The 25,692-nt window shown below is 43.4% G+C and overlaps 1 protein-coding gene and 1 pseudogene across 3 annotated transcripts in view; one reads left to right on the top strand and one right to left on the bottom strand.

Moving 5' to 3' along the window:
- On the bottom strand, window positions 1-24,879 carry LOC100720072 (epidermal growth factor receptor substrate 15-like; annotated as a pseudogene).
- Nemf (nuclear export mediator factor) overlaps window positions 24,778-25,692 on the top strand; it is a 44,816-nt gene continuing 43,901 nt past the window's right edge. For all 3 annotated transcript variants that reach the window (XM_023565908.2, XM_003471805.5, XM_063247179.1), the window contains exon 1: window positions 24,778-24,936. In XM_023565908.2, coding sequence (XP_023421676.2) covers window positions 24,878-24,936 — 59 coding nt within the window. In that variant the 5' untranslated portion in view covers window positions 24,778-24,877. The remainder of the gene's footprint in view (window positions 24,937-25,692) is intronic.

The raw sequence follows: 25,692 nt of genomic DNA, 5'->3' as shown, positions 1-25,692 counted from the left end.
TTACAGGCAGTGATAGGAGTAGAAGACTCCTATGAATGGATCACAAAACATATCAGGATAGGCAGGGCTACACTGCCTGGAAAATGCTTAAGGGGATCATTCACTCTAAAGGGGTCTGGAGAATCCAATTTGGTTAAGGCTCATTTCCCAGGTACGGAAGCACAGGATCTTGTTGGAGGCCCAGTCTTCAGTGGCAGTGCTGGGGTGTTTCATTTTTGGCCCGTGTTTCCTGAAACTCATTTTTTTTTTTTTGAATGAGCACAGTGCTGAGAGAACGCAACGTAGCTGAACTCAAAGGGTCTCCACTGTTCGTCTTTGACAGTGTGCTGGAATCAGCAAATTCACCTCCAAATGATGTATTTCCCAAACCAGAAGCAAAGGAGTCTGTTGCAAATCATTTAGTGCAAGAACAACTCTTTCAAGGAACGAAAGAGTCATTTGAGCTTCATTGTTTCTTCCAATGCATTATTTCTGATGCTGGGTGCACTGAAAGGGTCAGTACCTGAAGCAACAAAGGGGTCTATAGAAAGTTGCCTAAAGAATTAGTTTGATGCAAAGGGATCTGAACCTTTGAAAGGGCCACCACCAAATGGGTCAACCTTCCCAAAAGAAGCCTCCCTGAAAGGATCACTGCCAACAAAAGGACTGAAATGTAAGAAATCCAAGTTTGTGTCTGCAACTGGACCTGAGTAAACCTGACTCCACAGTAAATAGGTCTTCCGGTTTTTCTTGTCTATCACCATCATCTTCAGGAGAAGCTTTTTCATTAACAGCTACAGCCACCACTTCATTTTCCTCAGCATTCCTTAAGGAGTATTTCCGAACTACTTCTGCTGGAGATGCCATGAGTACAGCCTCAGACTCTAGGCTGCCCTGGCCTTCGGCTCATTAAGGTTGGCTGCTTTGCTGCCGCTGTGGCTAAGTCTATAAGAGCCTGTAGCACCATTAACAAGATACACTGTGGGCTGCTGCACCAGTTCACTTGATTATTATGATTTTTCCAGGCCTTTCATTTCCATTAGCCTCACTTGCATGAACTGATTTTCTGCCGTGAATCTTTCAGGTGCTGTTGAGATTCCAGCTGAGCCTTTCCTGCTCCACACTCTGCTCCAAGTCTGCTGTTCTTTGTTGTAGATGGCTCAGCTCTTCTCCAACACTGGTCAGTTCTTCTTCCTCAGTAGGAATCTGTGAGTCTTTAGTACTTTTTTTAGCTTTCAGAGATGAGATCACCTGGGCTCACCTGACTGCCTTTCTTTCTGATGTCTTTGAGCTGCTCTCAAGCTGGGCATTCTGCTCATCGAGTTCATTGAGGAACTCCTGTACTGGCTGCTTCTGGACCTGTGGTTTTTGCAGATTAACGTTGTGCTTTCCAACTTTATTGTGAAGATCCTGTTTAACAGTATCTTCTCTCTCTTTAAGGTTCTGTGCTACATTATTCTTTTCCCTTTTGAATCAAAATTCATTGTTAAGGGTATCTAGAATCTTAATAGCAATGAACTCTGCAACAGGACTTATTTTATGATGTTTTTCTGTAGTCATCCTGTCTGCTGGCAGAATCGTCTCAGGAGTAAGAAAGTGAGGAGGACCAAAGCATTTTATTCACTTCATTAAATGAAATCCAAAGCAAACTGAACACTTGAATCCTTCCCATAGTTTTTGTGTCACATATTGCTCCCAAATATTGGTGAGTAAGTTAGGAGGTAAACCTGTTTTCAGGAAGATTTCATGGCCCTACAATCCAGACACAGATCTAGTGAATATCTGTATCTGTCTTCAAGACTATTTCATCATATTTAGCTTTTCCTGCAGGTGATACAATCCATGTTTTTCTTTCAGACAGTGGCATCAAAGGTGGAGGTGAGAACATTGGCAAAGGTTCTTTCTGTGCAGCTGTGGGGAACCACTCAAAGTAAAGGTGTTTCCATGGGTACCTGAGGATGTGGCTCTCTTTATCTAGCACAAACACACAGTTATCTATCCATGACTCACTAATGAACAAGTACATTGATGCATGCACCAACGAGGCTTTCATGTGAAAATATAAATACATGATAATAACCACTATAAAATTATGCAATGAAGACACATGAAATTCTGCTCCACGCTGCCTGCTGTTTTTGCTCATGTCTTACACGTATAACCTGGGAGCTTCACCCATAAATACCTCTCTTGGACCCCCACACCTTTGTGGGCCAACAATAGTATGCCCAAAATGTGACTCTTCAGATAAATTTCTTGCAGACAGAAGCAATGACAATCAGAGGAAAAAATTCTGTAACTGCAAAGTCATCACTGTAAAGCTTTCCTCTGTGGTCAGTATCACTCAGCTCCCAAATCTTCCGAGCATTTTCCCAGGTAATTTAGCATTGAGCAACACTAGTTTAACTTGATCACCCGACAAAAACCCATTGGCTAGTTTTAAACTTGCATTCTATTTGGCCTTATCTTTAGATTTTACAGCCCATGGGAGCTCAGCTGCAGAGCCTCCACTGGTTAGAAAAGGGTTTCTGGGCCCTCTGTGGAATCTTAGTGGAGGAGCAGCCATGCTTGTTACTCAGGAAACCTCCAATAACTTAAGCACATGCCACAAGACTCAAAGCAACAAAGAATTCTTGTTCGGGATGCTTTTTATCTATGTCTGCTAATTCCAAATCTTTCCAAGCAGTAAGTCGGGAAGGTCTGATTTTTTTTTTTTTTTTTTTTTTCAGAAAAGCAACAGTATCTGACACCGACACCCTTCTGCCTGTATCGACCTGTCTATACAGCATTTTTCTTATACCAGAGCCACACTTGAAGACCGTGTCAGGGAGAGCTGGGCTGCCCTGGCTATGGTGCAGGGGCATCATGCAGGGGAGGGGAAGACCTCTTGTTTTTTGTTTTTTGATACAGGGCCTTGCTAAATTGATACGTAGGCCAGGTTGGGCTCAAAACTTGCCATCTACCTGCCTCCCACAGTGCTGCGATTTGCAGGCATGCACTTCCATTCTTTCTGTATGTTTCTATTTCTTCTCTCTCTTTCTTTCAAAATGTAGTCTGCATTATTTTTCACCCATCAAAAATATACATAATATATTTCATTATAAAACATTTGGCAGTGTTACTTTTGAGATACCAATCTGAAAGTTCACCCCTGTATTTGCTCTCAGCCTGAAATACCAGAGGAGATACATCAGAAATCAACCAGATGAACTCACACACACGCTGTTCTGATGACATACATAGCATTGAGTTAGATAAACCAATGTCCCACTCAGTGATTCAGACGGAGTACTGGGTGTCAGCTAGGGGACCTACCAACAATCTTCTCTTTTCAACACTGGGGCGCTGAGTTTCCTGGCTCAAAGATAAGGCTTGGCTCCATCAACAGGCCCAAAGCAGCTAGATGCTGTGCAGCCAGTATCTCTAGACTTTCTCCTACCCTGACAGGATTCTGCCTGCCCTTGGGAGCGTGAAACTGAGACCCAGACCCAGGGGAGGAGTAACTTCCCTTTGCACTGAAAACTAAGCCAACAAAAGAAACAAATCAAGTCCAAATTCTAGGATAATTAGAAATTGCCTGGTTTATAAAAATACAATTCCAAAATGGGTACTTCCAGGGTTGTGTACAATATAAATCACAAAATAAAATAGAAAAGATGAAAAAGTTGAGTACAGTTTTCAGTTCTTGGCACTTATCCACAGAGATCAGGTTAGGATCCTGGCTAATCTAGCTGCAGGAGAAGGGTGCTGAACTGGGGTGAGGTTATTTCTACATAACTCTGTGACTGTCCAGGCTGGAGGTGCCTCGACCTGATGGAAGAGGATCCAGGCAGGAGATAAATGTCTCCATTAAACAATCTTTCTGTGCAGATATTTTTATTCTTCTTTGGTTCAGACATTGTTGCTGCTGCAGCCTGGAGCAAACCTTTAAACCCTTGCGAGCAAACTCCGGATTCGCTCGCAAATAAATTGGGCCGATGTTGTTTGTAAACCAGCAGCGACAAGTTTAACAGCTCCCAAGTGATGAAAAGTGAGGAATTAATCCAGGATGCAGTCCCGTCTGCAAATGACAGGGGACTCAGACTGGGAGGATCCCAGGAATCTCTCGTCTGCCGTTCCCGGCAAGGGAAACATATGATATGTGTTTCATATGTGGCTAACATAAGTGGCTGAAACATATGTGGCTATAACATATGTGGCTGAAAACATAAGAAGTATGAAACGTAAATGACCTTTATTTTAAGAATGCGGGGAGAGACCCCCTGACCCTCTGGGGTCTGACATTGTTTCCCTGGGGGTCGGAGCTCCGTTGGACATGTGGAGTGTGGGCATACATGTAGCTTAGGTTTGGGGTGGAGCCTACGGGGCATTAGGGATACACAGGTGGCCAATTGGTATTTGTTTGGTGCCAGAGGTAAATTCCTAGGGGTGGGGAAGATAGAGCTATAGGTAAATTCCTGGGGGTGGAGGAGATGGAGCTCCTTGGTTTTGCCCCTAAGACTTCACTGGCTACAGTGTCCTGTCTGGGCCAAAACTCTTTCAGTAGATCGGCCTGCTAGAAATGCCTATTCAGAGGGAAGTAAAGTAGATTAAAGGCACAGACACAGAGATAATTTAGAATGAGGGGACCAGGGACCTCATGCCTCTAGTGTACAAAGAGCCTTGAATATTTGGCTCACTTTGTATTTATTCACTTAGAAAAGGGGACAAACAATTAGCTGAATGGAAGATTCATCTGCATTGTGCCACCAATTGAGTGTACACATGTAAACACCCAGATCTCAGCTATGTTGATTCTTCTCTGGATCTTGCAACGTGCCAGCATGAGTGCCCATTGCCTAAGTGGGAAAAGCTGCTGCTTTTCTGTTTTGTTCTCAGAAATCAATTAGGCCTTGATTCTCCCTATCTGTAGCAGACTACCTGGATGGCTCTTCTAACCCTAACCCTAACAATTCCTCAATAGCTAAACTAAGCCCCTTGCAGGCAGCTGAGTTAGTTAGAAATATTATAGGTAGTTTTACTCTCTTCAAAAAAAGTAATAAGAATTGTGGGAGTAATAAAACCCAAAATGTGTAATTGTCATTGTACAAAAGAAAAGAAAAGAAAGTGCTCTAAAGGTTATAACTGCATATATGTTTAAATGTATAAGATAGATAACCATATTACTTAGTTTTTTTGGATCATTGAACAAAACTGTTTGCACTCTCACTGTTTGAAAGTCTACTTTATATGCTTCAATTTTGTAACTTGAACAACTATTTCTTGAAAGGATTGCTGGCCCAGACCGGACACTTTAGCCAGGAAAAGCCTCAGCCGGAATTAGGGAGCTCCTGCCTCCCCCGCCCCTAGAGATTTACCTGTAACCCTATACCCCCACCCTTGAAAATTACCTCTGGTGCCAAACTAAGACCAATGAAATACCTGTGCATCCCTAATACCCCCTAGGTTCCACCCCAGGCCGAGGCTACTTATGTGCCTCACTCCACGTGTTCCAGAGAGTGTTCCAGGGAGAGATTGCCGGCCCAGGGGTGGAGATGCTACGCCCCGGGGGGCCGGGTCTCTCCCCGAATTCCCGAAATAAAGGTTACTTATATTTTATACTTCTTATCTTTTCAGCCACCACCACCGGCCAGTCCTTCCCCTTCCTCCCCTTCTCAGACCTAACATTTCTAAGATGAGAATATGTAATCTATTAACTAGTGATTTCTTACTGTTTATTTTTTAAATTTTGTATTACTTGTACCCTTTTTCTGTTTTTTTTTTTTTTTTCTTTTTCTCCTTAAATAAAAAAAAAAAAAAAAAAGAAAAGAAATATAGGTAGTGACACAGGGCCAGGTTCTGGAAGGAGCCAATGCAGAAGCCCAAATACCTTGCAACTGTGGGGGAGACAGACACCTCCTCCTGTGGACCAGGCCTCAAGACAAAAGATCAAACAAATGCACCCACATCGTAAGGACTGGTATTCTAAATGGTTCTCTATCATCTTGAGGAAATCAGGAATCACCATCCCATCACCCTAGGAAAGAGTCACTGCTCCCTAAGAATGCCCACTTTCTATGTGACTTGCTTCCCCATTTGTCTACAATGTAATCCATTTTACCTGAACAATTAATATTATTGGTTAACCATAGTTTTGTCCCACCTTATGTCTGTCTGCCTTGCAAGTTCCCAAGGTAGGGAACTACCTTGAACCCATCTCATCCCAAGATTTTACTTTATGAAAGTCTCTAGGAAAGACAGTCTTTGACAATCCACTGGGTACCCCTTCTGTCTCTTTCAGACAGAAGCTTTCTTTCTCTCAAATATATTCTGCTCTTAATTCCCATTGTTCCTAAAATTCGTTTTTCAATTTTAGAGAATACGAACTGGTACCAGATGTATGTAGGTTGGGAGTTTCATTCCCCTACATCACTATCTCCATGTACAGAGCTGGGTAAGCTATTTCCTTCTCCCTTCACTTGGCTCTAAGCAATGCAAATGCAAATGCAAATGCAAATGCAAATGCAAATGCAAATGCTGTGGTATTGAGATGTAATCCTTGAAGCCAGTTGACAGTTCCCTGTTTCCTCACATCTGGTTCCCTATAAATAGTTGAGCACAGCGGAATGGCACAGCCACAGAGCTCCAGGAATGTCAACTGGGTTTGAGCCTCAAAATAAGAGGCTATGACTTCCCCCACACAAAAGTTTACATATCAGAGTCTGTAGCAATAGTCTCCCAAATCACGCGAATGCTACCCAATTGAGTTATGCAGATTAGCCTCTCTGCATACTTTCTCCCTGCATATTGCAAAGGTCTTGGGACCTAGATCTCACTACTCTGTTAGATTTGTGGGAAGGGAAGGAGGGGGATTGTGGAGGTGGGAAGGCCACAGAATAAAAATGGTTGAAAAGCTTAGCATGTTAGAGTAGAAAAGAGTTACAGAAGAGATGTAAAGAGTCAGGCAAGGTGGTGCATGCTGGGAATCCCAGCAGGAGGGAGGCTGGGGCCACTTCAAGGCCAGCCTGGGCTCCTTATTGAGATCCCACCTCAAAACAGAAAGGAAATAACAGAAGCAGCAGGTCATGGTGGACCGCACTGATTTCCACCCCCACCCGTAACAGGTTGTGCAGGTTCTGAAGCATGGCCATGAAGGCAAGCTTCCTACTGAAAGCACAGGAAGGTAGAGAGAGAGAGAGAGAGAGAGAGAGAGAGAGGAAAGTGCAAGATGGAGAGCGTGAGGGACTCACAGAATGATCTACTCAACCCAAAATGGACAAGGATGAAACCAAGGTGAGCTTGAAATACAGAGCAAAATTTTCCCAGCACTGTTCATAGGACAGTTGAGTTACTGAATTATGACACCACTGTAATTGTGGGCTCTGTCCCTGAGATTGGGGTCAACTGGCAAAATGTGTTCTCTGGTTTACAGCAACAGTTTCCTAACCTGTCAGATGGCTAAAAATTTCCTAGTGTAAGTTCCTTTACTTAATCAATTGTGTGTATTTGCAGTGCTTTCTTTAGTTAATATTTTGACATACACTTAAATTGTATTACTTACAAAAATAAATAAAATGCATCTTTCAAATATTGTTCTTGATTTTTTAAATGTGTTTTGGACAACTTGTTTTTTTTATACTGTTTCATTTACTTGTATTTTTATTTTGTAGTACTGGAGATTGAAACCAAGACTTTCCAACTAAGCCACACGCTGAGCCCTTTAAAACAATGTTTTTCAACCTTTCAGCATGGTGACACACACCTATAGTACCAGCACTGAGCAGGTGGAGGCAAGAGGGCTGCCTCAAGTTCAAGGCAAGCCTGGGATGCACAGGGAGTCCACTTACACAGCCAGACCCTGTCTCCAAAAACAAAATGTCTCCATTTTCAAATTGCCCAAGCGAAGGTTAAATTTGTAAAACTCTGAGCTTTTTCTCCATGGTGAAAGAGTTTTGGCCTAGACAGGACACTGTAGCTGGTGAAGCCTTAGAGGCGGAACCAAGGAGCTCCATCTTCCCCATCCCTAGGAATTTACCTCTGGCACCAAACGAGTGCCAGTGAGCTACCTGTGCATCACTAATGCCCCTTAGGTTCCACCCCCAACCTAAGCTACATGTATGCCCCCACTCTGTGTTCCGCGGAGAGATTGCTGACCCTGGGGGGAGATGCCGTGCCCCAGGGGCTCAGGGGTGTCTCTTCCCGCATTCTCACAATAAAGGTCATTAATGTTTCATGCTTCTTATCTTTTCAGCCACCACCGGTCCCCCACAGTTCTATCACATGGTAGGTGGGATTACAGTCACATGCCAGCTCATCTGACTACTTTTTAAAATTTATTTTGGGGTTTTCTGAGAGAAGTTCATACTTAAAATCATGATCAACCTGCCTCAGCCTCCCTAGTACTGGGATTCCAGGCATGCACCTCCACACCTGGCGATGGCAGCACCTATTTTAAAGGTCAAGAAAATCTTACTTCAATTGTAGCTACAAGCTTTCAAACTTCTGGAGCTTCTCAGATTCACCAGTCATGACTCTTTTATGGTGACTGACTTTTATGGAGAGCACTTATTCCACTAGTGACCTACACTCCAGCCAAATAACTGCCTTTTCTTTCCTTCTTGTGTTTATTAAGAAATTTTGAGAGTCAGAAGGAAAAGAGCCACTCCATGCTTAGCTTCCGCAACTCTAAGCCACTTAACCTCTCTGAAGCTCAGCCTCCTCATTCACCACCACCTCCCTGCTAGGGCTGTTGGAAAATGAGTTGGACTCATAGTTTGTATAGCTCTAGGTTGCTCTAACAGGGCAGGAGTTGTAAGCCTGAGAACAACTCTGTTCAGCTTAGTTTCAGAGATTCCATTTGAAAGGTAAGGAAATTAAGGCCCCGAAGGGTTCTGAGCATTGCCCAAGGTTGTATCTTTCATAATGAGCAGACAGGACCGGGCTCAGGTTCACTGTCCCGAGCCCAGCTCCCAGGCTACACAGTGGCAGTGTGTGCTCATCTACCTATTCTGACCTGGGTACACAGTGTCCAGTGGACGTGAATTTACACCGGGATGCAGAAGGAAGGAAGCTCCAGGAGAGCAGAGCCTCCTCCCTGATCTCAGTAGCACTGGTCTGACCCTGCTGTAGAAATAACATGTAAAGCTCTGCCCTGAACAGAGGCTTGCTATGACCAAGGGCTACTTTTGATCTGTTGTTCAGAATCTCTGAACTACAGGAGCAGTAATGCTGCTGAGGAAGATGGCTGTAGGGTAAAGAGGCCCTAAGGAGAGAGGCTATGCAGACACAAAGCAGCGCACAGGGAAACTGCGACAGTGAATGCTACTGACAACAGTTATGTGTGGAATCAAGACAAGTGTCTGGGTTAATACCACAGGTGCTTCTTTGAACTGTCTCTGCAGCAGACACTGAGCACTCCCGCTGCCTGGAGCCTCAGAAAGCACGCATGCACTGGTGTCAGGCTGCCCACATTAGCATTCATTATGTAAAATAACCGGAGATATTGGAGTGAGGGGCTGGCAGATATGCACTCTTTACACTGAGGAAGGGACTCACACTCTGGTTCTCCAAGTACAGGATGTCTAGGGGGCAGCCACATAAACATGCGGTTTTCCCATGGTTGTCAGTTCAAAACTTGGAGCCAGGTACCAGTTCTTCAAGGAGAGGACATCTGGAGTGAGCAGACATGTATCCATGAAGCTTCTCCATGGCTGCAGCCCAACTAGAAGGGACCTAGAAGGAAATGCAGACAGGTGGTGGGCACTGGCCTGCAGAGGGAGCTGCTGTGCACTGAGAATGAATCTTTCCCCTTGGTCCTGCTGGTTATGCCAGTGACTTGCACAAGGAAACAACCAAGCATGGTTTTCTAGGATTGCATGCATTCAGGGGAATTCTAAGGATATAGAATACAGGGTTATAAAAGGTCAAGGAAAAAGTTAATGAGCAAGAAAGTGTTGGATAAAGGGGTGGCTGGAGACTATGTCTTCTCATGAGGTGGTAAAAGAGACCTCTAAGGCTGTCAGTGTGATCCTAACTTCGGATAAAGAGTTCGCTTATGATCTGGATTTGGATTCTTAGCTCCAGAGAAACAACATTTTGACCAAGTTATATATGCTCACCACTGAGACTTCCTTGTTTTCTATGCACTTTTTGTTTGATTGTTTCTTTTAACTAAGGGACAATGAAGCAGGGCCTTCACACAGAGCTATATTCCTATCCCTTTCTTTTTGTTTCTGTTTTTCAAACATTTTAATTTAAAGTCTTACTAAGTCACTAAGATGGCCTGACTGGAATTGAACTTGAAATCCCAGTTACTCTACCTCCCAGAGTGCTGGGATTATAGGCTTGTACCACCATGCCTGGTTTCTGGTCACTCTTTGTCCTAGTTACTTCTTTTGTTGCTGAGACAAAATACCCACCACCCAAAGTTAAAAGGAGAAAGGTGTATTTAGCTTATGGTTTGTAGAGAGTTCAGTCCTTGGAGTCTCAGTTGGCTGTAAGGCTCGATGGCACATGGCAGAGTGACAACAGTTCACGGTGGTGGAAGAGAGCAAAAGCAACAGGCAAAGGGAGACAAGATTCTTTTAGTTCCTTATATTGTATATAGCTCACCCACCTGTTATTGTTTAGGTGTAGATGTCCCCCTAAAGCCTCATGTATTCATGGGGGCATTGCAATCTAGTTTGTGATAGATTCATTATCCAGTGCTGGGATTATTGGTGTGAGTGCCACACCCACACTAGGGTGGGTGGCCTACATACAACATCAGAGACAGGAAGACCCTTTTCGTGGTCCTTTCCTTTTGCTCTTGTTGCCTTTGCTGTCTTCCACCACCATGTACTGTTGCTTCTCTGCCACACTTTGTGCCAGTTGACTATGGACTAAAATCTCCACAAACTGTGAGCTAATTAAACTTCTCCTTCCTTAATTTTCAGTATCAGGCATTTTGTCTCAGCATGAAGTGAAAAGTGATTAAGAGACAGCCATATGGTGGGTGTAGCTCTCAAATCCTTCATCCCAGCACTGGACCAGGAGTCAATCACAGACTCTACATGCAGTCATCTCTGAAAAGTCCACCCCTCAGGACTGCATGAGGCTCACTGGAGGGGAAGGCACTGAGACGCACAGCATAACACTCTTCAGCCAGCTGGATGGGATTTTTTCTACCAAAACCATCCTCTTAGATTTCTAATAGGCTTATTGTTACACTACTAATGGACAGACAAATCTAGGCATATTCTTTGAGTAGAAAATGCCACTATTTGCTCATTTGCTCACTGAAATATTATTTTCCTTTGCATTCCGCAATGCTATTGTCCAGTATTCTTTTTATAATTCTAGGTACATTTTCTTGTGGGCTGTTTGTCATCTCTCCCTAACACTGATGTTCTTTACCCTTGCATTCTAATCCTTCTAAATAATTTCCTGGGGCAATATCACCTAAGGTTGACCACAAATACACTTTCTATACTGGCAAGTCAAACTCACTCCCTATTCTAGATTTTTCTCCCAAGCATCATATAGTACTCATTTATCTCTAATGATAAATCTCTACTTGGATGACTCAAAGGTACCCAACATTCCACAGATCCCAAGGCATCATCACTTTTCCCGCACTCCTACTTCTGCCTCAAATCCATTCCAGTTTTTCGTTCCTTCTGTTCAGAAGGGTTTGGGGTGAGACACATGTAGGTTTGACTCCTGGCTCCCAGATCCTGGGGTCTTCGGAAAGCTATTAAATCCTCTGGGTCTAAATTTTCTCCAGAATTAAGATCAATACTTATCTCTCAGAAATGTGAAAAGAATAAGTGAGAAAAACATACAAAGCTCTTGTGGAAGTGCCTTATAGATAGTAAATAGTCAATAAAAAGAGGTTGATATTTGCTTTTAACCAGGATATGACTAAATATTATTGATCCTACACCCTTGATTTCTCGGACATTATCTAATTTTTTCATTCCCGGTACCAGGGATCCAACTCAGGACCACACACTTGCAAGGCAGGTGCTTATGCCGCCCCAATTTTTTCATTCTTCTTGCCATCACTTCTGTGGTAACTTCTAATCTAGGTAACTGGTGACTTACTATATGCAAATCTGCCTGAAGAACTCAACAGGAAACACCCCAGCCACTGTTTATAAATCAGATAGTAAATTGTTTATTGTCTTTACCAAATTTAAAAAAACATCTTGTTTGCTTCTTTGTGAACTGACTGACAGTCTCTCCGTACTGAAATAAATCTCCTTGAAGCGCATCTGTCTCATCCCCCGCCTATATCCCCAGCATCACCCACATCACCTAGCTTCTGATGCCTCCCAACCTCTTCTCTTACTGACACCTACCCCGAACCAACTACAGCCTCAACCACAGAATTGCTGAGCTGTCTCTTGGCACTGGACTCTGGCACAGGCAGATGCCTGAAGTTCTCTCCTCCTTACTCCAACACATCTCTCCCCCCCTTCCTTCAACAGGCCAAGGTCAGTGTAATTTCCTCCCTCTCACATTCCTCACTAGGGGCCTCTGGGACACCCAGAGCAATTTTAGCACAGGCTCCCTCTCCAGGTTCTCTCCCTGCCTGTAGTTTCCTTAGCCTAGAACACCTCACCTGCTTGTGTTTTGTGCCACTAGACTGTTCCTGGAGCCCAAAGATACTTTCGACATTGTTCACCATTGTTTCTACAATTCCTTGTCGGTAGAATTTAGAGGCTTTTCAAAACCTGGTAAACGCTACAAGCTTTTTCACAGCGGGTGAGGGATTCAGCCTAAGTACTGTTCAGTACTCAACTTTCAGGATGTCTGTGGCGTGCCATTCTTAGGTTTCCCAAGATTTATGTAAACTGTGAATTAAGAACCTTTCCTTAAGGGAATGTTTTGAAATATGCCATTAGGAATGTATCGATTTATGTATTTATTTGGCTATCAATTTATTACAGTAATGTTTATTTCCCAATTCCATTTAAATGTTTTAGGAATAACATCAGTAAGCAAAACAAATCTTAGTATGCTAATGAGCTTAGGGACAAGGATGTAGAAGATTTTGGAGACAATTTGAATGAACTGATAATCCAGGGCCAGGAAATAAAACCCAGCAAATTATAGGACGTCAGTGTAGAGAAGCACATCGAGCATGGTGGCCCGCAGGGATGGTGGAGCACAGCTAATGCAATCCCAGGAGTCTGGGAGGCGAGGCAGGAGGTCTGCAGGTCCAGCCCAACCCAGCCAATACAGTGACTCCGCAAGACCCAGGCTTCTGTCACCTTCTCTATTAGTGAGGCTCAAGATCTCAGGTAAGGGCCTGGGCAACTAAGCAAAACTCTGCCTCAATATAAAAAATAGATCGGTGATTAAGGCCCCTAGGTTGAATCTCCAGTACCTGAAGAGTAGTGAGGGCTTCTGTGTATTTCCCTACTGCCTTTTCATTACGTGGCCCCCACTTCCAAAGGCATGAGCAATCTCTGCATTATGTAATGCAAGGTTACAGAGCGGAAGGCCTCAAAATAAAGTTAACAGAACTCTGAGATCTTTGGCGTTCCGCTCCCGAGCTGAGCTCCGCTCACCCTGCCCTGGCTTCATGCCAGTTCCCAGCCCCGGCCAGGGCAAGTCCTGCCTGAGCAGGACAACACGGAGAGGAGCTGAGAGCCTGCTGGGGACATTGGAGGTCTGCAGCCAGAAGCCGAAGTCCGGCCTGGGTTCGCTGCCCTGGGGAAGAGTGGGGCCCGAAGAGAGACCAGGTGGGGTGGCGGGTCTCCAGGCTGTGGGAGTCCGGCCGGAAGCCCAGAGGACACCTGCAGCTTCCTCCCAGGCTGCACTTCTATTTTTTCTTGTGTCTTTTTTCCCCTGGCCACTTTGTCCCACTTCAAGGCTTTTCCTCCTGCGACACTTTCTCCTTAGGAAACTTCACCCCCTTTCTCCTTTTACATCTCTTCAAACTGGTGTAAGGAGAATCTTCCTTTGCTGCCTACCTGTCTACTGTCCCCCTCCGGCATCAAAAATATGGAACTCTTAATTGATGCCAAAGTTTCTTTGGATAAGCAGAGGTAAAAGGAAGCAAAACTCCGGGCAATGGCATGCATCCAGGTGTAAATATCACACCCTAGAGGGAGTCCAGGGCGACGCACCCAGTGCTCCTGAGCTTAAGCAGAGATCTGTGGATGCAAGGCCTCCCTGGACAATGGGCCCAGGTGGGTGTTCAAGGTGGCGACTCTGGGTACAAAAGTGAGGCGCTGGGTTAATCACCAACACCGCAAAAACTATGAATAAAATGGCCAACATGGACCAGTGTCCCAGAAGATGGAACCAGGTTCTTACAAGTGGCTCTTAGGGTGATCATCCTAGCGCTGGTTCATAAAGAGCAGGACCAGGTAGGAGCAGACAGCTTGACTTTCCTCCAAACTGTTATCTGGAAAATACTACTGCTCTCCTTAGGGGGAATACTGAGTCTTCCCTCAGATTCCTCTGTCACCACCATCTGTCTCATCAGTCCCTCCAAGAATTCACATGTGGAAGTGGCAGTTTCCTGTGACAGTGTTTGCAGATGGCTCTACACTGTAATCACTTTTTTTGGTCTTCTTTACAGCTCGAGAAATTTTGAATTTGTTATCTCATCAGAATGTTACTGGAACCCTGGTCAATTCGTTCTAATCTACCACCTGCAGTGCAACCCATGGTGAAAATAAAGACACTAAGACATATTCAAAGTGATGGGCAGCCAGTCTAGGTGAGGACACACAGCACAAAGCCCTCCCCCAGAGCCTCGCCCAGGATTTATTAACTTGTGAAGAAGGCAGTGGCTCAAGGATGAGTGACAGTGAAAGTGGTGGGAATTATGTGAGTAATATGAGCCGAGCTGTCCTGATGGAGAGGAAGCACCTCTGCAATGTGCAGGCAGAAGAGAACGCAGAAAGACCATCTGCATAACTCCATTGACGTAGCCTTTGATTTAGGAGCAGTGATTTTTTTTTTTTTATTTTGTCTTTTTTCCTTTTCCCTTTTTATCGGTACCAGGGATCGAACTCATGACTGCCTGCTTGCAAGGCAGGCGCTTATGCCACTGAGCTAAATCCCCAGCCCCCAGGAGGAGTGATTTGTTGCTTCAGTTTCTGATATGTAAACTTTTGTGCCCTGGGAAGTTACAGCCTCTTACCTTGAGGCTCAATCCAGTTGACATTCCTGCAGCTATGTGGCCCTGTCATCCCACTGTGCTCAACTGTTTATAAGGAACACAATGCCGGTAAACAGGGAACTGTGAGCTGCTTCAAGAATTAGATATCACTACCTCAGCTGGCTTTGCATTGTTTAGAGCCAGTTGAAGGGAGAAGGAAATAGCAAACCAGTTCTGCACACATCCGTACATGGAAATCAGTACGTGAGCTTGGTTTAACTAATGCAGACATGACTGCAGCTTCCAAGGAGAGCTGACCAGGTCGTCCTCTATAATGCTCCCTTCTTCATACTTTTGAAGGACCTGGAGGAGGGTCAGTAGTGGTTGAATGGCCTCTAGTCATCTTCAGGTTGTGAATCCTTTATGACAAACTTAATGAGAAGAACTTCAATCAAGAGAATGTGCACATAAATTCCGATATAAAACCAAAAGTGAGCCTTGAGATATACAAATGGATTTGATTGTTATATAGCATAAGCAAACTTATCACAGTCTTTAATTTGGATATGTGTGTTGTGACAGAGACAGCACTAGTCTCTGAAGAGTGTCTATATCCATAGTAATATTCTGATGGATTGCCCCTCATACAGTAGTTAACAGGAACATAAAATATCAACAACATAAAGTATTAAACTCCTTTTTGTATTAAATCTTTACAATGTTGTGCATTTAGAATAAACACCAACATTTTCATTTCAGCTGTGTACTTCCTTATAAAAACCAAAAAGATCACAACAGAAGTAAATTCATATGTGAACTATAATGAAAATATCAATAGAGCTCTACCACAAAAACTCAGCTTTGCTTTGACTGTCACATCCAAGGCAGTCTTCACGCATGAGGACTACATGTTCCACGCATGCATCTCACACTGACAGCACAGGTGCTTAGCTTTCCTTTGTTCTGTAGCAGTCTTTTCTTTCTTTCTTTCTTTCTTTCTTTTGGTACTGGGGATTATTGAATTTACAACCTCATGCTTGTCAGGATGTGCTTGTGCCACTGAGCTTTATCCCCATGTGGAATATGGGGCAGTCTTGTCACCTCTCTTCTCTTTGTCAGGAGCTCCCTACTATACTCTACAACCTGTACTTAGGTAGGGAAATAAGATATCAATAAAATAAAATGTCAAATATGAAATGAGTGCTTAGAATAGATATCAGCATTTTCACAGCAATTTACTTGCTTACAAAGCCTAAAAGAATATAAAAAATAAAAACTTATGTGAACCACAGTGTAAACACAAACAGAGGTTTACCACAGAAATGTTTGACTTCAACTGTCACACCCAAGGCAGTCTTCACACGTGACAACTAAAGGTTCCATACACAAGTATCGCTAACACTGATAGTACGTGTGTTTTGTTTTCCTTTTTTAAAGGCATAGTTGACATCTTTTTTGTTCTCTTGTTGTTGTAGTAGGTCTTTGTGACGATGTGTCTGCCTGTTCACCTGTTAGCTCACTAGTATGAGCCACGATTCTTTTGCGTAGTTCCCTAGGCAGAAAGATTTTGTTTTTCCTTTGCTTTCAATGATCTTTTATGAGCTCCAGTTCCAATCCTCTAAGAAAATTTCTCCATGATAGATAGATAGATAGATAGAGATATATTTGGTATTTGGTACTTGGAATTTAACTCAGGACCTTGTGCTTGCCAGGCAGGCACTTTTGGTGCTGAACTATATCCCTGGCATTCTCTGTGATATTTTGCACATATTATTTTTTTGTAAACTGTCAAACTATTTATGCGACATGTTTAGGATCAAGTAAATCACAATCCCTGGCCAATTCTATATGTGTCAAGTGACATCACAGTTTCTGCATAACTCATCAACATCTACCCCATATTCGGTTTTACTGTTGAAAATTTCTACCTCAGGCTTCTGTTTTGTTGAGGTTTCCCCATCAATATTTCCATCATGGTGAAATGTTGACATCTGCAGTACCAGTTTGTTTTTCTTTGTCAAATAAGAGGCTAACATTATTCTGAAATCCAAGATTATTGCATACAATTTTCTGTTTTGAAATTGCAACATTTCATTTGGATTTTCTGCTTTGTTCTTGCGTACAGTTCCTGCTCTGGTCACCTTGTGCTCTGTTAGCAAATGTAACATTAATTGGAAACTGGATGTCACATTCTAATTAGTTTTGGAGGTGGGAGCAACAAGTCTATGCGCAATATCTTTTGTTTTTTTACTATATGAAGAAGGACCTGGTGGCTGAGTTCCAGGATAAATGTCTAGGTTGAAAGTGTCATAAGTCTTCATATCTACAAGGACATCATTTTTTTACTTTTGTAATACTGTTTATTGTTCTTATTTAACTATGTTTATTTGTATATTTAGGTATACATAATGATCACATTCATCATAGGGAATTTGTGCCTGTACATGACACAGCTTGATTCTGTTTCTATTTTATTTTTTCCCCCTTTCTCCCACCCTCCCTTTAGGACATAAATTTTTATGGCATATTTTGACCCATTGCTTTTCCATAAATCTCTTATATTACTGTGATCACCATAAAACATCCCTGTGTTATAGTTAGGATTTACAAGGGAATAGATTTAACACAGGACATACAATTTATAGGATTATTTTATAATACTCATCCAAAATAATCAAATACAGAAGAGTGCAGGAGATATGTCCACATATTAGAGACCCAAAGAATCTAGCTGAGGGCTTGTATCCCACAGCAATGTCCTGCATGAGTCCAGTTAAAGACCTAGCGCCCATGGCAATGTCTCATGCAACTTTGTATCAAGGATCTGCACTGAAAAGCCCCAAAGATCAGTGGTGGAAGCTTGAAAGTCTATCCTAGGGGAGTGTAGGATCTGTGCCAGCAGACTGAGGGATCTGCACTGGTGCCAAGGCGCGATGTTCAAGGTGAGACCAGAGCTCCCCTGAAGAGCAGCCGTCTTCAGTGACAGCAAGGACCCAAGATCCTCCGACAGTGAGAACAGCTGAGTTCATATCAGGGAAGCATGACAAGCTTCCCTAGGAGGATTAACAATGCACCATCTTCCCCTTTATGTTCTTTGTGACAGTCCTCAGGTGGGCCATCAACACCTAGAATTAAGCTGGCTCAGTTCAGCTGGGTGTTACAAACTGACCATTAGTTAATCTACCACACCCTGATAAGTACAGCAGGCCTATGAATGTTTTCAGTTCCACTAGTGAGGTGTCATTTTTAAAATATGGGCTATTGGTACATACAAAATGTTTTACTTGGATTTTAGTCTTTGTGTATTTCATGGCATCTCATAGCATTTTGTCTGTTAAAATTTCCAACATCTATGGCATGGCACCACTGGCTTTCCATCCAATATGTTTCATTATTACTAAGATCCTCAGACAGAGTTCTAACACTGGAAACTGGGCATAGGGGTGCTCTCCTGTAATCCTAGCACTCAGGAGGCTGAGACAGGGGGATTGCTGTGAGTTTGAGGCCAGTCTGGGTTACAAAGTGAGTTCAAGGCCAGCCTGAACTACATCACAAGACCCTGTCTCAACAAAACAAAAACAAAAACAAACCTAATATTGGATTATTCCAGTTGGTTGCATGGCTATTTTGCAACATTTTGAATATCCAAATATGTACTCACATTGCTATTTCCTTCATCATCTGAATCAAGGAGCTCAGTATTCTTTGCATCTGTATCAGTGAATTCTTTTTTGTACCAGAGGTTGAACTCATGACCTCATGCTTGTGGGGCAGGCACTTATGCCACTGAGCTAAATCCCCTGCCCTATCAGTCAATTCTTGCTTCATTTCAGTGCCACAGGAATTTTGACTCACACAGTCAACTCAAAGTCATTGTCGTCATCATCATCATCATCATTATCATCATCATCATCATCATCATCTACCTAGACCACTCTTCTGCTAAGAAAGCATGTGCTTTACCATGATAGATCATCTTCATCACCCATGCATGAATAATCTGATGATTCAATTTTTACCTGCTCCAAAACTTGCATATCTGATTTTTCTTGTACCACTGTACTGAATTGGGCTATTTCTACCAGAAATTCAAAAGAAAAAAAATTTTCAACAAATTTTGAAGTGGTCTGGGCCTGTTAGACTTTCTGTGATGCTAAGGTAAATATGTGCAAAACAAAGTTACACAGAGCATGAGGTAAGTCCAAATCCTATTTTGCCACTTTTGCACATGTGGACATACATTGTCATTTGTCATACCAAGTGGGTAAATGTGGAAGACACCTGGACGACTCTCATTTAACAAAGAGCAGTTATCTCCATTGTGGCTAAACCTGGCCCCATCTCCATGTACTAATATTTACAGAGCTGGCTAGACCATTGCCTTTTCCCTTCAGTTGGCTCTGAGCATGTATACAGTGTTAGCTGAGATGCTGATGTGTAATCTTTGAAGCTAGGCAGCAATTACTGCTTCCTTACCCCCATGACTCGCAAAATATGATTAAGCCATGGCTCCAGGGCTGTCAGCTGGGTTCAGCCTTGAGATAAGAGGCTATGACTTCCCAGAGCAGAAAAATTTGCATATCAGAGCTGGTACCAGCCCCCAAAACATTAAATGCTACTTCAGGGGTGTTATACAGATTGGTCTTTCTGCATACCCTTCTCTCTGCATATTGCAGAGGTGCTTTCTGGCCTCCTAGCTAGCCCAGCTCACAGTACCATGTATTTCCCATCATTCTCACAGTCACTCAGCCTCAAACCACTTCCTTCATCATGAATTAATAAAATCAGGGTTGGGCCCTAGGTTGAGGCCTTTATTCCAATGAATCTTCATCCTGGCTAGACTTAGGACCACATGGCTTCCCATAACTATAAATATGTCTTAGTGTCTTTATTCTCAACATGGAGGTAGTAGATTGGGATTAATTTGCTAGAATTCTTTTAACTTTTCCATAGGATTACAAATATAAACTTCCCAGACCTCAACAGGTCCAGGAGGGTCTCTCATAGGCACACACATAGATTGTTTCCTGTATTTGCCACAGTGTGCACAGCTGTTGAAGTTCTTGGGGTGAAGGACCACAAGATGGGAAAATAAAGAAGAGACAAAGCTGGGATCAGGTGGAGCCCTTACTCTCTGGGTGGGAGAAAAGGAACCGGCTCCTCACTTTAGGGGTGTTTATTTATACATTTAACAACACAATGTCACGTGGTATCCCTTGGCCTAGCAACTCATTGCTTGGATTGTCTAAGGGCTTGGTGTTTTTCTGGGTTGAAGTAGCTTCTTCACGTGGCTTCCCCGGGTGTTCTTTGTTCTGGACATAGCCATGCTCCAGTCCTGCACCTGTGATCAATTTCCAGCGCCTAACTTATATTCCTCAGGGAAAGGAACTGAGAGGTACAGCAGCTACTACAACACTAATGTACAAATTTACAGTAGAAAAGTAAGAGATGGCCCCACTGGACCCAGTCTTACGTACCTAGTTTTAAAATCAAGCCAGGTACTTGAATCCCTACTGCACTTTCGACCTCCAAACTGCATGCTAAATGAACGTCTTCTCTTTATACATTACCCAGCCTCGGTGTTTTATTATAGCAATCAAATGAAGGTTAAGACATTCATCAGTTTAAAAATTTTATGTATTCAAATCTATTAATATGATCCTTTTTTTGCTTTTGGTATTTTTTTCTCACCAATGCCAATATATAATTATTCACATAAATGTTTACAATTTATTTGCTTTTTAGAGTACAAACTTCACTGATTTTAAAAAATAGCCCCCTTCATCCAAAACCACATTTTTGTATATCACTCTAGATTTCTTTACTGTTCACAATATAACTAGTAAGAGGAAAAGTTTTGACAAATTTATCCATTTACTTGCACAAAAATGACTCGCAAATCAGGTAGTATTGAGAACCAAAAGAGGTTCAGAAAGCTCTGAGATGTGAGCGGGGAGCATTCACATTCAGGAAGAAGTGAAATACAGATACACCTTTATAGTTGCAGCTCAGTGTTTGCCTTGATTGGATATGATTTGCTGACATGGCAGCCTGTGATTAGTGGGATAGAGCTCAGGTGCTTATAATTGGCTGCAATGGCTATTTGTTACAAGAATATATTCTTAGGCTTTCAGTTTGCTCACATGCTAAATTAGGTCACAGATGGTTACATAGGGACTTGAAGTTCTTCGCAGCCTTCATAGCACTGATCTCTGCAATCCCTTCAGAAATGCAATCATGTTTTGCTCATTATTTCTCTTGATAGAGGCAGTTCTAGTGGCTTCTATGCAAAATATGCATCCTGGAACAGGGAAAACAACCACGTCATGAGTTTAGAGACATAATGGACCCACTAAGAAACAGACATGAGATAAAACTACACTGATCACCTCACTTCCCTAAGTCCCTGACTTAATTAGTGGTCCATAGTAATGTTTTTGGTCTCTGGGAATTAGCATCAGTTCAAAGCCAGCAACCAGTGATCCATGAAAGCTCTGATGTTTCTTCTTTTACCCAACATGCAGTTAACCTGATAAAAGGTCATACGTCCCTTTGGGGAGGGCGGTGAGGACAATTAACAGTACAGCTCCTTGACCATGCCTCAGGGTTCTTTCTCAAGGGATCTGGCTCCCCTTCATTCAAGGGTTTATAATCTGTCAACTGACTCAGTCTGAAAATTGATTGAGGGGTTGTAACTCTCTCTCCTCTTACAGTTCTGTGGTTAACACTTTGTCTCTTGAATTGGAAGTTGCCCGCTTGCACAGATGAAGTCAGCACTGGGCAGGTGTCCCATCTAACTCACTTCTAGGGACACCAAGATTGAGCAGTCTGCCCTGTACGTCTCCTGAGCCAGAGCATTCTGATTGTTTTCTTGCCTTTCATCTATCATGCTAACTACAGCCACCTTGACTTTGGCAATGGAGTGCTACCAACTGGCCTATGCCACCGGAGACACCAGATACTACCATGGTATTTACGTCTCTCAGCTCAGGGACAGCAGGTCCCTTTGGAAGTGCAATCAGAGAACACTTCTGGGGTGCTGAGGCTGCCCTTACAAATTTATTTCTCACCAGCTCAGTGGAAGCTGTGCCCCCGGATCCTGGGAGGCTGGATGAGTAGGTCTTCAACGACAAAGCCACATCAGTTTTAAGAAAATAGGCAATGCATGTGGTTATCCAACACTGTAAATATTTTAACATTAACAAATTGTATACTTTAAACTGGGTAAGATGGTGATTTACTTATTACCTGCTTTTACTTCAATTATAAAAACACCCCACAGACTGGCCGTCAAACATTTTCCTGAATTGAATGGAGAAGGAGATTAATAAGCTATCTCTTGTTTTGAGGGAGACTACGGTTTTGGGGGTGATCATCTAGAGATCAGGGAAATCCCAAGTTCCTTTCATTTTGGCAGTTAAAAATGTACAGAACTTGAGCCAAACAACTAAAAAAGAATCACAATTCTTGGATATGATACCTGGAATTTTTGAATGGCACTCAGGTCTGAGAATTACAGCTGTTAGGTGCTTACAACTCATTCATTAAGAAATTCCTTTAAATTTTTGGTGGAGTTAAATAGATATTCATTGTTTGTTTGTTTTTGAGATAGTCTCACTATGTAGTTCAGGCTTGACTTGAACTCACCATGCAGCCCAAGCTGGCTTTGAGCTTATGATAAGTCTGCTTCCTTAGCCTCTGAGTGCTAGGACTACTGGTGTGTATCACCACGGTTGCCTATAGATGCTATAGATGTCTATAGATGCCTATAGATGCTTTTTACCCTCTCTTTGAAAATTAGAAAATGACTTATTTCCTATTATGTGTTCTTTTTTCTACAAGTCCTTAAGTATCCTTCTTTCAGAATTTTCTTAAGATACAGAAATTATAAAACAGTAAATGATGGAATGCAGTATTAAACAATGAAGTCCTCTTGTAAACTTGAGATTTAGATCAATCATACACTCCTGCATGTACCTTCTTCTGCCTGTTTTTCTTGGTGGACAACATAGAACTGTGGCTGATTGTTCCATGGAAAACTACATTGTGTCCTTTCCCTGTCTTAACCATCTTAAGCCTTATGGTGAGAATTTTATTATAACTGGTTTGCCTGCTGCTGAAGATTAATCCCCTGGGTCTTCACAGAACTACATCTCCAGTCGTTTTTATTTTTATTTATTTATTTATTTTTGAGACAGTGTTTTACTAAATTGCTAAATTGCCCAGGCTGGGCTGTAATTTGTGATCCTCCTGCCTCAGGTGGGATTACAGGACTTGCAACGGTGCACAGGCAGCTTCCCTGTTTTAAAGAAGCCCTGGAGCGTTATCCTGAATGTGTGGGGTTCACATGAACTGCTTTTATGAGAACAAACAGAACCCAAAAGCCATTCTTTTGTGAAGGCCTTTGGGGCTGAACACAGTATCTTTCATACAATCACTATTAGAATATGACTTACAGCCAAGTTGGTTTCCAGCCTATCTTAAACCCTCCAAACGGTGCATTTCAAATTTAAAGCCATTCTGTATGGTTTACAGTGCCGCAAAACACAGCTAGGTGCTTTGCACCTGCAACTCCCAAGGTTTCAAACTCTGACCTCTCCTTTTCTGCTCAGAGTCTCCGCCTGCCGGTAGAAAGTCTAATTGCATAGCTACGCAGCTCACTGGCTCTGGCTTCACTAGAAGTCTGAGCACAGTGGCAGTCGCCGGACGCGGTGGCGCGCGCCTGTAGTCCCAGCTACTCGGGAGGCTGAGGTGGGAGGATCGCTTGAGTCCAGGAGTTCTGGGCTGCAGTGCGCTATGCCGATCGGGTGTCCGCACTAAGTTCGGCATCAATATGGTGACCTCCCGGGAGCGGGGGACCACCAGGTTGCCTAAGGAGGGGTGAACCGGCCCAGGTCGGAAACGGAGCAGGTCAAAACTCCCGTGCTGATCAGTAGTGGGATCGCGCCTGTGAATAGCCACTGCACTCCAGCCTGGGCAATATAGTGAGACCCTGTCTCTTTTGAGTTCTCACCTAAAAGTAGCTTTTCCTCCACGCATGTGTCCTAAAAGAAGGAAAAGTTCCGAATTTACACTTTCGAACAAGTTTATTTCGTTATGCTCACAATCCACTCCCTCCCCACAATGGGAAATCTCGTTTTATTTTTGTTTTGGTTTGACTTCATCACTATCTAGGAAACTATTGAATAATCACGAGGGCAAGCAGGTATAATTCCCCGGCCACATTTTGGATCCCACGAGGGAGCGTCGTGGATAGGCACACCTACGAGGATCCCACCGTCCGCGGGGACAGCAGGACCCCTCGACATAGGAGCTCCTTTTTGAGGGTTCCTTGATCATAGAAAGCAATTCTAGGACACAGGAAACAGCTGTACTTCGTTAAATTTCAAAAATTCTAGACGTTGGAGAAACGCTGCGGACTGAGTCGTTGCTTTTCTACACCAAGCCCTACCGCCCACCTGGGGAAATATCTCTGGTGGTTCCATTAAAAGATTGCTAGGACCAGCAGGGGTCACTATGTAGGCTAGTTTCATTCATCCAACACAGGGGAATAAGGCAGCCAGATTGGTCCATAAGTGTTCAGGGAGTCTATGTAGATTCAAGAAAACAGTCTGGGCCGGTTTCTTATTGTTTTGCTCTGCCGAAAGGACAGCAGATTGAGAAATTCTTAAGGCAAGGGTCATGAGTACGTTCGCTTCAAGGAATATTGAGTCCTCTGGGCGGCCGTAGATCGGCAAGTGCGCCTGCGCAGAAGAGTAGCGGCGTCGAGTCGGGCAGGTTGTGAGGGTAAAGCTGCAGTAGCGACGCTCTAAACTCGCCATGAAGACGCGCTTTAGTACTATTGACCTCCGCGCTGTACTTGCGGGGCTAAATGCTAGGTACGGTCCCACAGCTGACCAGTGTCTTGCGAGGCATAGAGGCAGAACTCGCGGCTTTGCGGTGGACGCCAGACCGACTTGCTGTTTTCTCCTATCGGTGTTCGTCTGTAGACCTGGTTTAGGCCTGGGTGGGAGCGCGCGCGTGGCATCTTCCCCCGCCGTCCTCGGGGGTCCAGGGACTGCGTGTCACCCTACCCGCGCTGGGGTCACCAGCTAGTGTCCCGCTGTCGCAGCTCTGTGGCTCTGTCGGCCTGAGTTGCTTGGGTCCGACAACAAACGTTGGGTAAAAGCAGACGGCAGAGTGGTCATTTGTGCCCGATGTGTCCAGACTGAAGGCCTGGTTTCTTCAGCAGCTCTCACTCCTCACCTCAGAGAGGGAGCGCATTGCTGTTTTTAGCTGGGATTAGTCGATTGGGACTGAGACCTGGATTCGGGTCGGTTATTCAGCCGTGTGAGCTTTGGCGTACTTCCTGGGGCCTCGTTTATTTTCTTTTGCTTTGTAATGAAGTAATTGGAGAAGATTGTACTTTAAATCAAATTAGAGTTATTTCACAAACATAAGGCACTGTACAGTGTTCCTGGAGTTGATAGACCACTTCTGTTCTTAAATAGTTACACTTAATTTTAGGGCAGAATGCCCAGTTCCTTTCATGTTCCGCGTCCGCACCCCCTGATCCAAAAACTTCCTGGTTCACAGAGCTTTTTTGCGAAGTTTTGTGTATCAAACTGTAGTGTAATCTGTTAACATTTTTTCTT

The sequence above is a fragment of the Cavia porcellus genome, unplaced genomic scaffold, assembly GCF_034190915.1.
Source record: "Cavia porcellus strain 051 isolate PalLab524CR breed Dunkin Hartley unplaced genomic scaffold, mCavPor4.1 scaffold_1, whole genome shotgun sequence".
Taxonomy (NCBI): domain Eukaryota; kingdom Metazoa; phylum Chordata; class Mammalia; order Rodentia; family Caviidae; genus Cavia; species Cavia porcellus.
Note: the sequence above shows the minus strand (reverse complement) of the source record. Positions and strands in the feature narration are given on the sequence as shown.